Source organism: Eretmochelys imbricata, chromosome 10, assembly GCF_965152235.1.
Source record: "Eretmochelys imbricata isolate rEreImb1 chromosome 10, rEreImb1.hap1, whole genome shotgun sequence".
NCBI classification, from domain to species: Eukaryota; Metazoa; Chordata; order Testudines; family Cheloniidae; genus Eretmochelys; species Eretmochelys imbricata.
In genome coordinates, this window is record NC_135581.1 from 49922462 (window position 1) to 49936434 (window position 13973).

General features: G+C 40.4%; 1 protein-coding gene across 1 annotated transcript in view; it reads left to right on the forward strand.

Moving 5' to 3' along the window:
• The window catches only part of SCAPER (S-phase cyclin A associated protein in the ER), a 346678-nt gene that overhangs the window by 196190 nt on the left and 136515 nt on the right, over positions 1–13973 (forward strand). The window contains exon 23 of the mRNA XM_077827620.1: positions 8640–8766. Within this exon, the coding sequence (XP_077683746.1) occupies positions 8640–8766 (127 nt within the window). The remainder of the gene's footprint in view (positions 1–8639; positions 8767–13973) is intronic.

Below are 13973 nucleotides of genomic sequence, written 5' to 3' on the forward strand. Positions count from 1 at the left end.
GTCTCTTTGACTGTCTGGGACTCATTCTAAAAAAGGGAAAATGCATGTTGGTCCCAATACAGAAAATTTGAGTTCATCAGGATCCTACTCAATTCTAGGAATTCGATGGCTTGTCTCCCTTAGGACAAATTTCAGTTCATTCACAATTCACAAGCTGTGCATATTTCTCAAGTCACACTTTACGACTGCTGTCGAGTGTGCCTCAGGCTACTAGGTATATGGCCTCATGTACTTACGTGACCCAACATTCCAGGCTGAACCTGCACATCTGTCAAGAGTGGCTAAAGCTAGTTTATTCATTAAACAGACACCCTTAGACAAGTTGTTCTAGGTTCCTTCTGTGATCCTATGTTCCCTGGATCAAAACAACATATCTCTCAGCCCCTTACATCCAGGACAGTCATTACCAGAGCAAGAAGCAGATATTTGTACCAATGTCCTTGAACTCTGGGCAATTCACAAGGCTTGTTGTGCCTTTCTCCCTCACTTCAAGGACTTGTCGATCCAGAAATTGACTGACAATACAACCATGGTGTACTACCTAAACATATAGGGAGGGAGGTGATCCAATCAGTTTTGCCAAGATTGATGAATCTCTGGAACTTTGGCACCAGGGAAGGCTACTTCCATTGCAGCTTACTTAGCTGTCTCCCAGAAACAGATGGCCGATTACCCAGGAACGGAATTCTCCTAGAATGATAAATGGTCCCTCAAGAACAGTATGCTGAGGACCATCTTTCAAATTTGGAGTATTCCAGCCGTCAGCCTATTTGCAACAAAAGGCAACAAGAAATGCCATCAGTTCTTTCCTTCAGTAAGTCATAGTCCAGACTTGATAACCAACACATTTCTGCTGAGATGAGGATCGAGTCTCATGTATACATTTCCCCCATTCCACTCATCCCACAAGTTCTCAATTTAAAACAAGAACACACCAAGATAATTCTTATCATTGCCAATGTGCTCGAGACAGCTCTTGTTCTTGGATCTTCACGTTCTCTCAATTCAAACCCATGGTCTCTGCCTCCTCTTCCAAATCTGCTCTCCCAGCAACACAGACAAATGTGAGACCCAGATCTTAATAGTCTGCACCTCACAGCATGGCTGTTGAGTGGTTGGATCAAGTGGACAAGCACTGCTCAGTGTCTGTTCAGGAGACATTTCTTAACAGTAGAAAGCAATCCACTAAGTCTCTGTATTTGGCTAAATGAAAGTGTTTTTTGATCTGATCTACTATTCACAGAATTCACCCAGCAAAAGCTAAGATTAAAGACGTTTTTGAGTACCTGTTACACCTCAAATCCTCAGGTCTTTCTCTTACCTTGCTGAGAGTCCACTTAGCTATCTGTCTTCCATTCAAGGGAGATCTGTTTTTTTCCAGCTCCATAGTTTCTAGGTTTTTAAAAGGAAATGTTTGCCTTTCTCCTTCTGTAAAGATACAGTACCACTTTGGGACCTCAGCACTGTATTAGTGGCACTAATGGGTCCTCCATTTTAGCCTTTGGTGATCTGTTCTTGGCTTCACCTGACTCAAAAGGCATCCTTTCTCATCAGATTAGGAGAATGGGGACACTTCAGGCTGTCATGGTAGTACATCCTATATGTTTTTGTCAGGGTCTGCTTACCCCGCACTAGCCCAGACAGGGTTAAGCCCATATTATTGACAGCAGAAGTCCCGCCTCCGCGATGGGACTGGGCATGCTCCAAATGCTCTAGCAGTATAAAGGGAAGAAGCCCAGCTCATTCTGGGATGGAGGCCAAAGAGGAAGGACCTCTCTGGGAAGCTCTTGCGAGGGGCCAGCCACCGCCCCTGACTGCACCAGGAATCAGAGCCTCCCTGGGCCTGCTTGAACCCTGGTGGCTGGAGGAGCCATGGAGATGACTGGCCCAACTGACCACGGAGAATCTGAAGTCTTATAGGAGACGCCAGCACACATACTGGTAGGAAGTGACCCAGGGAAGGTGATGGAGTGGTACCTCCCACCCAGGAAACCTCAGTGTGTTTCGGTAGGACCCCCGTGATGAGTCAGTGGGAAGTTGCTACACCACTGTTAGGGTCCTGGATTGGGGCCCGGTGGAGTCAGGTGGGCCCGGGCCCCCTACAGGGGCAGCCACACCCCTTGGTGGGTGCCCCACCCTCATTGAGCTCTGGGCGCTAGGCCATGCTGCCCTTCACCCAAGGGCTGTTCCATTGACTCTGGGCGCTAGGCCATGCTGCCCTGCACCCAAGGGCTGCTCCATTGACTCTGGCCACTAGACCACACTGCTCTGCACCCCCAGGGCGGCTCCATTAAACTCTGGCCACTAGGCCACTCTGCTCTGCACCCCAGGGCTACTCTGTTGACTCTGGCCGCTGGGCCGTGCTGCCCTGACCCTAGCCGCATAGACCGTCACAATGTTATTTTTCAAAGATAAATTAGGTTTGAGACAGCATCCAAAATCATAAACTAAAGTTCACATTTTCATTTTTACCAGGCAATATACTTACTTGGTTTTTTCCCCAAAATGGCACTCAAATCTGCATATTTTGGACGTTAGGCAAGCACTGGCCTTCTGTCTATATAGGACCAAGACTTTCAGGCTGTCTTCTTGGCTTTTTGTTTCATATGATAGCAGAATGAGAGGTCAGGCAGTTTTAGCACAGATACTTTCCAAATGGATTAATCCCTGTATTGCAGTGGCATGCAGGGTAGCAAATGCCCCTCCCTCCCAAAGACTATTGGCCCATTCAACAAGAGCTCAAGCAACCTTGGTAGTTTTTGTAAGCGACAACCCCATACTATACACTTGTAGAGCTGCTATTTGGTCTTCCGTGCATACATTCGCTCATCATTATGCCATGACAACAGCTTCAGGATGTGATTCAAACTTTGGGAAAGCAATATTGAGTCACTGTTTAAATATACTTGGAGCCCCACCTCCTGACAGTGCTGTTTTTGAGTCACCTGAGGGGAATGCACATGTAACCACTTAAAGAAGAAAATATGATTACTTACCTGTACTGTAACCATTGTTCTTCAAAATATGATTGCACACATATTCCACAAGCCTCCGTCCGTTCCCTCTGCATTGAATTTTGAGCCACCATAGTTCAGTACAAAGGAATTGATGGAGGATGTGGCGGTGCTGCCCGCATATAGCTGTAGGAGCGGCCATGAGGAAGCATAGGGCACGTGTGCTGCACCAACAGATAATGCTGCAGAAAACTCCCTGGCTGCAGCACACTGGGCGTGCATCACCTGAGTGGAATACACATTTGCACCCACATCTCAAAGAACAACGATTACAATACAGGTAGGTACAGGTTTCTTCCCTTTTATGCAATATCATTTTTGTGTTGTTCTAATTTAGGCTATTTTCTCACTGTATATCCACCAAAGAAAAATATTTAATATGAAACAGAGTTTTTATCCAAATATAATTAATCAAAACCATTCTTTGCTATAAATATAAGATGTGTTCTACTTTGACTTGCCAGAGCATTCCATAAATAATGATTTAGTATGGTAGCAAAACTGTCAATAAAACTGGAAAATAGTTCCCCAGTTCAAAAATAAAGGTCTCGGCTTCATTCCAATATGTCTACATATAAAGACCTCAGTATGTACTTCACATTGAATGACTGTTATCCTGTCACAAGATTCAGTTCCACTGACATTCTGCTACAGTTACATCTATAATCAAAGTAAGGACTTTGGTATCTCTCACTGCTAATGACACAATCCTTGCTATACTTGGTCCTCATCCCTGGTAGATGCTCCTTCAACCAACTTCTACAGCAGCCTGGCTTTCCCACAACTAGCTTGCTCCTTGGCTTTCCCTAGAAAGAGAGGGAACGCTACTCTCACTCTCTCAAGCAGCTCCTTCACTCACTCTCCTCCTTTTTCATCAGTAGCCCACTATCCTGTGTTGAAGGGGGTGAGCCCATTACAAACAATGGCTCCCACTCTATTCCAGAGGAGGAGAGGACACACCCACAATCACTGGAGAAGAACATTAAAATTCATTTTATATATTTATGTATTCCACGAGCCTCCATCCATTCCCTCTGCATTGAGTTTTGAGCCACCATAGTTCAATACAAAGGAATTGATGGAGGATGTGGCGGCGCTGCCCTCATATAGCCGTAGGAGGCGTGTGTGTGTGTGTGTCTGGTTTGAAATAGGGTCTGTGTTGAAGTGAAGGAACAGAGTTGGGGAATATCTTTCCCTGGGATTGTTTAAAATACTTGACACAATCTGGTACTTTGCAGAGTTAAAAAAATATTATTGTTCAGAATTAATTATTTTTATGAACGCTGGAGATTTTAGTTATCTCTGGCAAGGATGATAGAGCTGTATCCAAGGCACAGCTCCATTAGATTCATGGAGTCACCCCATTTCTTCCTTCAATTTGATGGTAAAAGAGTTCCCAAAAGCCCCCAAGAGTACCATCCAGCACATCACTAAGTTATTCTCATCTCTTAATTACCAGCCTCGTTGGTTCATAACCCATTAGGACAAGACTTTCAACAAAAGTTCTTTTTGAACATTGTTCTGTAGTGTCGATTTGCAATAGACCAGATTTTGCCTCCCTAGACACACATGCTTTGGAGGGGACTTTTTTCAGGTCAGTGTGAGATAAGGAGAATCAGGGACCCTGCAGAACTCCTAAACTCTACATTGCAGGAAAGATGGTATTTAGTTACACTCACAGTTTATGCAGTCTCTTAATTAAATGTATATATGTAAAATATCACATTGCATATTCCAAAAGCAATCTTAACTCTTCCATTATATACCCTTCCACAATCCATCTTTCAGAGAGAGACAGACTATACCATCCGCAACTTCAGAATTTTTAAAAATTGAGACATAAGTCATCAAGAAGCCATACAGTTCCAGTGCATAGTTTAGATGGGCATCCAAAAATACAATAAACATTATTCAGACCATACATTTAACTAAGAAATTGTTGTTGTTAATAATAGCCACACGTTTTTTGCTCAGTCTTTATAAAAAGGTCAAAGTCAATATAATCCAAAAAGAGAAGAAAAATTCCTACTGTCAAATATGCAGTCTAACATTAAAACTAACGAGCACTTCCAGTAAACAAAGATCATTCCAGATGAAACAAATTAGTATGAGTCAGTGCCCATCTTATTTGGGTGGAGGGAAAATAACTAAGTAATGAGCAAATCTGCTCCAGCCATAGATAACGTTCTAGTTTCTCAGTACTCCAAATTATTAACTTTTAATTAAAGCATTTATACAGACTCTCAGTAATATGTAACAATATAATGGTGTTTCAGAGTAGCAGCCATGTTAGTCTGTATCCGCAAAAAGAACAGGAGTACTTGTTGGCACCTTAGAGACTAACAAATTTATTAGAGCATAAGCTCTCATGAGCTACAGCCTACTTCATCGGATGCATAGAATGGAACGTATAGTAAGAAGAAATATAAATACATACAGATAAGTTGGAAGCTGCCATACAAACTGTGAGAGGCTAATTAGTTAAGGTGAGCTATTATCAGCAGGAGAAAAAAACTTTTGTAGTGATAATCAAGATGGCCCATTTAAACAGTTGACAAGAAGGTGTGAGGATACTTAACATGGGGAAATAGATTCAATATGTGTAATGACCCAGCCACTCCCAGTCTCTATTCAAACCCAAGTTAATGGTATCTAGTTTGTATATTAATTCAAGCTCAGCAGTTTCTCGTTGGAGTCTGTTTCTGAAGCTTTTCTGTTGCAAAATTGACACCCTTAAGTCTTTTATTGAGTGGCCAGAGAGGTTGAAGTGTTCTCCTACCGGTTTTTGAATGTTATGATTCCTGATGTCAGATTTGTGTCCATGTATTCTTTTGCGTAGAGACTGTCTGGTTTGGCCAATGTACATAGCAGAGGGGCATTGCTGGCACATGATGGCATATATCACATTGGTAGATGTGTAGCACATCATCAAAGATTTACAACCTATCCTGAAAAATGATCCCTCGCTCTCACAGGTCTTGGGAGATAGACCAGTCCTCGCTTACAGACAGCCCCCCAACCTGAAGCAAATACTTGCCAGCAACCACACACCACACAACAAAAACACTAACTCAGGAACCTATCCTTGCAAGAAAGCCCAATGCCAACTCTGACCACATATGTATTCAAGTGACACCACCATAGGACCTAATCACATTAGCCACGCCATCAGGGGCTCATTCACCTGCACATCTACCAATGTGATATATGCCATCATGTGCCAGCATTACCCCTCTGCCATTGTACATTGGCCAAACCAGACAGTCTCTGCGCAATGGTGTATTGCCAAGTGCACACAAAAAGGCCTTTCCAACTTGGGAAGGAACCAAGGGAACTTGTCAACAGAGATGGCAGTTTAATAGTATAATTAAGGCTACGATTTTGTCACAGAGGTCGTGGAAGTCACGGATTCTGTGACTTCCAGAGACCTTTGTGACTTCAGCCCGCAGGGGCCGGGAGCTCTGAGCCGCTCTGCGTGCCCCGCACCACCGCAGGCTGAGCTCCCCATTTTGTCCCGGATATTTTTTGTAAAAGTCAGGGACAGGTCACGAGCTTCCATGAATTTTTCTTTATTGCTCATGACCTGTCCCTCACTTTTGTTAAAAATATCAGTGACAAAATCTTAGCCTTAATTATAATTATTCAGTAAGACCTTTTTCACTTCTCTCTAATCCTTGTGCTTGCCTTGAGCAGCGTCTTAGATAATGTTAATTACTCTGGACACTGATGTCTGATCCGCACATAGATGTAGATAAAACAAACATACATATACACACTTCCTCATCAAAAGAGGCTTTAAGATTTGCCATATAGAAAAATGAGACTTTATCATCTTTATCCACCAAATTCTCAAAGAGCATCAAAGTCCCTTCTTTTGGCCTGCATGGCTGATCTCAGATCTTACTCCCATTTGATTTCTGCTCTTTTTATACTACCTACAGCAAGCAGAATTCCATCTTGCTCTCTCAGATCAGACAGAGTTGTGATTATGATGCTTCTCTCTTTTTAATGAAGTTTTATGGGTTTTCCTCATGGGAATGCAGAAGTTATTTTCAAATAGATCTTTATTTAGATTAAAAAATCTTACAGATTTTCCAGAAGATAAAGTAGGTCTGAATCACCTTCCTCTAAAACTGCCTAGACTGCTTACATTTCTAGATCTTATTTGATTTTCTAAGTATGGGCTGCAGCCATTCTGCTTTTCACTAATTTTGTAACCTGCTTCTGTTGTTCAGTCACAGTATTTAGTTAATGAGATTTGCAGTCCCAAGTTCTACACTTTTTCTTCTTTTTTCCATCTTTGCTCCCAGTTTAGTAAGTACAGAAGAAATTCTTTCAATTTTATTTTTCATAGAGGGCCTGGCAGTGCAGAGAATATCTTGTCTGGACTTAACCCACTGTTAGCATTCCTTTCCCAGAAAAACCCTCTGGCTGAATGTCAGCGGGTTCAGCTGACCAGATGCTAACATGTCCTAGGCTCAAAGAAATCCTGATGATCATTTTTATTTTTACTTTTATTGGGCATTTTAACTCTCAAGATTCAGAGTCGAATGAAGTCTTTTTATAGATTTATTTACTTAACTGTTTTTCAGTGAAAGAAATAAAAAATAACATCTTCCACTGATTAAGCAGGAGCTCTCCCTGCTTAGGCCTTGCCCCCATTTAGAATTTTTATTAAATCATTAACTACAAATGATCTTGATATAGATTCTACAGACATGCTGATTCTCTTTTTAACCTTCTGGTACTAGTTAAGATCATCTTCCCTTTCCTGTCATTCTTCCCCTCCCCCCACTCCCCTCACTGTGAATGCTTCCTGGCTCTCCCTTCCCCCACTCATGATGTTCAGACTCCTTATGATCCATTTCAAGGTCCTGCATAACTTCCTTCCTTACTTATCCCTACTTGTTTCTTATGTCATCCTCCCACATTCATGCTGCTCCACCAATGAAACCAGCTCCATCCCACCTTATCTCTATATCTTCCACAGCTACCACCACACTTTCTTTTTGACCTCTAGTGAATGGAATGCCATTCCTGAACTGGTCTGTAAAGCCACTGTACTCTCTTCATTTCAGTTTCCCCTAAAAACCCACTTCTTAAGAAACTAGTTAAATCATCTGCTTTTCTATATTCCTTACTCTTCTCCTGTGTGAATTGCTCATCTTTGTGGAGGGAGATAATTGAATGCTGGGAGGAGAAAGTAAAAGGATACTGGAACTGAAGCTGGGAAAGACAAATTGGTTGAGTTGTGGAGGAAGGATGCGGGAAATTAACTGTGATTAACTTAAAAAAGACAGCAGCAGCAGCAAACAAACAGGTGACTAATAAGTGCTTATGATTGCCCTAATCTCTTTACTTGCATGCTGCCTTACTTCCCCCTTCCTTCATCTCCTTGTCCTTTTAGAGTGTGTTCTTTCTAAGCTGGGGCTGCCTTCCTCTGTGGTACACATTTTGGATGCTACTGCAGTATGAGTAAAAATACCTGTATGTAGATTTTTCTTAGTTATTTTAATCAAATTGAGGCTCATAAAGTTTCAGTAGGTATCTTTATAAGATGCAATTTTACTTGAATGTAACTTTTTTCTCTTTTAACTCATTTTTATCTTTTGTTTAATGTTGAAGGCTGCAGCGATTAGCAAAAGATCTTCTAAAGCAGTTCCAAGTACAGGATAGCAGTTCATTGGCAAACAACAAGGTTTCTGCTCTGGACAGGACTTTAGGAGAGATTTCTCGTATTCTGGAAAAGGAGGTATTATTTATTACATAGTTCATAATTAACCCATGGAATGCACAGCTTAGTTGGAATCAAGAAAGCATTCAACATGTATGTACATGAATATAGGAGTTATAAATGTTCCTACTTCAGGGTGTTGCATGTGTAATAGAAGGGAGTTAGGAAGAAAGCTTCCATATGAGCTAGCTGTTACATAATTGACCATTCTGAAGATTCCAGCCCCTTCCCCGGATGCATCTGATACTGACCATTGTCAGAGAGAGAATACCAAAATAGATGGACTTCTGGTATATATGGTATTTCTTATGTTCTTAGGTAGCTTTCATGTGAGAAATTTTCTTTTTTGCTCTTTATTAAAAAAAAATTAATATAACAGAAGTTACAACAAACGAAAATATGACTTTATAGAAAAACTAGTCAGATTTTTTTTTGTTACTGCTTAAACAGATTTTTCCAATAAAACCTGAGATGCAGGGAGTGCATTTCTCCCCTTTTCTTAATTTTGTGAAAATCCCCGCCCTTTTTTAACAGATAAATTAAAGACCACCACTGAATATGTGATACATGTGTACAGTGATTTTCTCTGGTTATTAGATGAAGATGAATATTGGTTTTAGTTTTGGATAGCAACAGGATTACATAAGCTTTCTGTGGTTTATCAGTAACTTTAGACATGTGTATGCTGTTACCACAAGTAAATGAAGTTTAAACAGATGGATTTGACATGGATTTTTTCCAGTTGCCTTTCCTGATATTTTAGAATACTGCCAGATTTAAGTAGGGAGCCAGCTGCAAGTCTTATGAACCTGAATAAGTAATTTCATATCTGCCAAAATATATAAGTTGATGGAAGTTAGAGAAGCAAAATTTTCTGTGACCCATGTCACGAAGTGTAATGTTATGTTATATTCAATTGTGGCAAATATTCCTTCACTTCAAGTTCATTCAGATTTCACAAATGCTCAAATAACAATATTTAAGTCCTGTAGAAGTCCTCCACTCTGTGTTTGTGCATACCAACCATGACAATTATAGCAGTCACACATATAGACTAAGGAAAGACTGTGGCCTAAATTCTTAGATATACCTGTTATCCTTCGAATGCAACTGAGGGGACTGCAAAATAGCCAGCCACGACTCTTTGATTGTGAGGCCGGTTCTGCACTGGCTATAACCCCAGCGTAGGGTAGAGCAGCCTTGGCTCCGGTGCTGTTTGAGGTATTAGAATTCTGCTGCTGGCAGGCTATTGCTCCCTTTTGTGCCCTCACTCTGCCCCCCACAGCTGCACCAGCTTGCAGCTCATTTGCATCAGGAGAATCCTTAGCTAGGAAAATTCAGCAGCTCTCTGGCTTATTTACTTTGCCAGACTGGCACAGAAAGTTCCAAATAAATGAGAAAATCTAGCCTTGTAAATCTTTTGTTCCCTTAACCTGTATATATTTCAAATGCCAATGCTACTTTCACAGTTAGCTTTCAGATTCACTGATGGACTTGTGTTTTTACTTTTTTAGCACAGAAATTCTCAAACTCACAACATTCAGTTTAGAGTAGTTAGTATCTTTTAAGCCTCTCTCATTTTCCTCCCTCTTGCCTATTTTTGAAAAGCAATTAATACAATTATTACATCGCCATAGGAATGGTTGCCATTTTTGTTTCCTTTGCCATCATGTTAGAAGGTTAAAATGACAGCATGCTGCCTATATTACAAAGTATAGCGGGTCACAGAGCTCAGAGACAGACTGCTTGGGTCAACGGTACTGAGTGATGGTTTTCAGCAAAAAGGAAAAAAACATTTGTTATTATTGCTGTCAAAGTGAAATTGAAGTATCGTTTATATTGCTACTGATATTCGCAAGCTAAGAAGGAAGTATCCCATTTCTTATTAGAAATGTTACAAAGAACTAAAGTTTGAAAAGTTCTCTTTAGTTTGCTTTTTTTTCTTTGTACTTGAAGTGAAAATTTTCACTGGTTGAAATAGTACATTCCACAGTTAAATAATTTGCCTGTATCTTCTTTTAGAGCCTATACAAAATACACTAAAGTCCATAAGTGTCTTTCTATTGATATCAGTGGGCTTTGGATCAGGCACTTGGAGAACATGGGCCAGTTCTCCTCTCCGTTGCATCATGTGTACTCCTTTACACCTCTGCAAAATGAGTGCAGAGTAAAATACTGTCAAATCAGCACCTTGCACAGGTGTAAATAAACGTACAAAGTGTGCAAAGCAGTGAAGTATCAGACCTGATATGTTGGGTTGGTTTTTTTGGGAAGGGTGAGGTGTTCCTCTTCTGCTGGCAAGCCTTTTATGTTTCCCCTGTGTTTTACTGCATGCTATACACGGCACATTGCAATGTAAGTCACCATTCTACAGCATAAGTAATGGCACTTAAGTGAGCCAAATTTTGTCTTTACACCTTCTGCAAATCCATTGAAGACAATGGGCATGATTCTTATTTACATTGTCCACTTTACACAACTCTGGCAGTGTAAAAGTTCCTTAAAAGGATGGAAATGCCCCATATAATATCCACAGTGCAGAGAGCTCTCCTGGCTGGTATAAAACTAGTAGAAGGACTCTGCAGTTGTCCCGGCCCCAGGCCCAAAGGTATAGGGGTTAGGTCAGGGTGTCAAGGGGGACATGGCTGAAATTCCATGTACTGTGGTTATTTTCTGATTTCCAGAGCCTGTAAGAGGCCATGGGAAGCAGAAAGTAAGTTGCAGCAGCCTTCAGGTTACTCCAACTTACACTGGGGACCAGGAAAGCTCCTGAATGACTCCAGAGTACAGAAGCACAAAGGTGACTTAAATTTACCTTTAATTCCTCTTCATTCCTGCCCCAACCACAGGACTGGAGTAACTGAGAATCAAACCCATTGGGGTTTCCTGGACTATATGACAGGAAAGAATTTAGCCCATTATTTCCATTATTATGGTGGTACTAGGTATCTTAGGAAGTCCTGTGTCAGCTTTGTGATGGTACATTGTTTCATGACTGTGTTATAGGTTGAAAGAGAGACAAGGTGGGTGAGGTAATATCTTTTATTGGACCAACTTCTGTTGGTAAGAAAGAGATGCTTTCAAGGTTACACGGAGATCTTCTTCAGGTCTACAGCAATGCTGCATAGTACAGGTTGAAATGCATTTTCATTTATTTAATAGCTACAGTAGAATCAATCCTTTGATCGAGGGTTTTTGTAGCATGGAAATGGCAATACAATCTGTATTCACATAAGTGATTACTCAAAAATAGAAGACCGTAGGCCAAATTCTGCTCTCAGCTACATTGGGGTGAATAACTTCGGTGGGAGTTTGAGGTATTCAGCAGCTCTCAAGGTCAGGCTGTTATTCAATAAGTTCCAAAAGTGGACATCATTAGTGCAATTAACAATACATTCTTCCATTAACTTATGGTGTAAGGGAGAAAAAAAGAATTCTTTAAACAATCAATATAACTTTTATAACTCAAAAGCTTATTTTGTTCCGATCCAATAGTATATAAGATGAACCATAGTTTTAGCAATTCTAGTTTAATTATTGTATAAAAGAAATTGAACTCTTCTGATCTAAGAAGAAATTGAATTCTTCTGATAAAAGGCAAGCAAGCATATATTACATATCTGTGTTCTAGAGTGCTCCATTCAAACCAGTGCTGCATATATATTTACCAGGATAACATAGTTTATCTTTGCTCTTTTAACATTGGTGCCAGTCAGATAATGGAATAGTAACTATAGTTGTTTTCAAGAAATATTGCAAACATACACTTTAAATTATGTTTTGAAAATGAAGCCATTGATCAAGTCAAAATTTGGTTTGTTTTCTATATTTCGCCCTTATCATACTTAATGATCTACACCAGGGGCTCTCAAACTGGGGGTTGGGACCCCTAATAGGGTCGTGAGGTTATTATATGGGATGTCGTGAGCTGTCAGCCTCCACCCCAAACCCCGTTTTGCATCCAGCATTTATAATGGTGTTAAATATATAAAAAAGTGTTTTTAATTTATAAGGGGGGTCGCAGTCAGAGGCTTGCTATGTGAAAGGGATCACCAGTACAAAAGTTTTAGAACCACTGATCTACACTGTAATTATAGAACTGTAAAGAGGATGAAGTCTTTCTCTTACCACTGCTAATTTTTCTATATTGCAATAAATTAAATGAAAAGAAAAATCAAAAATAAATGTGCATGAATTTTCCTCTGATCAGTGTCTCAAACAGATTCATTGTGAGTCATTTCACTACAATTGATACCTTATAGCAATTATATATTTCTTATTTTACACAACTATTTATATTAGTGGTAGAGCATGAAACCAATTTGAGGAAAACAAATTAGCAGTTTATTTAAATATATTTGCTTATAAAAGAGTAATATTCAGTAGATGATGATTTCATTGAAAGTGCATATTTTATAATACATATATGTGTGTGTGTTACGTTTGTAATACGATAGGATTCTATTTTCTTACACATGCATATGGGGTTTATATGACCATGTCCATTAATGATGGTTAGCTGTGTGAAATCCATTAATTTCACATAAATTTGTGCAGATATATTGGCAAATAGACACCTTAGGTGGGAGGAAAAAATCACACACAGGACCTAGCAATATAAAATGTGGGCAGTGTTCCATGCTGTGTTGAGGAAAGTTGCTACTTAAGGTCCAAATCATGACCAAGCTTACCTGGTGATACAAAGCAGTAAGGGCTAGCTCAACAGAGGAACTTAGGCATTGCAACGCTCAGCATTGCCACACCTAACTGAGGTGCCTAGAAAGTCAGTGGGAATCACAAAGCTTGAGTTAGGCACTCAGACTCCATGTATAGTGAATGGAGGGAGACAGGCACCTAAGAATGGGTTACACAAAAGCTGGCACACTAGGTGGCTTCCCACTAAGATAGCCAGTGGTGGCAAGAGTAGATGGAGCTGTGATTCTGCTCCCTCTCTCTCCAGTCGGCAGCACAGTATAAGCCAAGACAGTTTACTCCCTCCCTAGAGGAAACAGGGAAACCAGGACCCTTCCTGGGCTACTGCAGAGACTCAGAGCAGATCATGTAATCATTAGCCCGAAATGGCAAAGTTCATGGTGAGAATCTGCCAAGCACACATCCCAAAGAAAATATTGACAAAGTGTTGTTACAGTGAAAACATAATGATCATACATACTGCTATTTAAAGAAATATCAAATAATATATAATATGTCCTAAGAAATTTCTC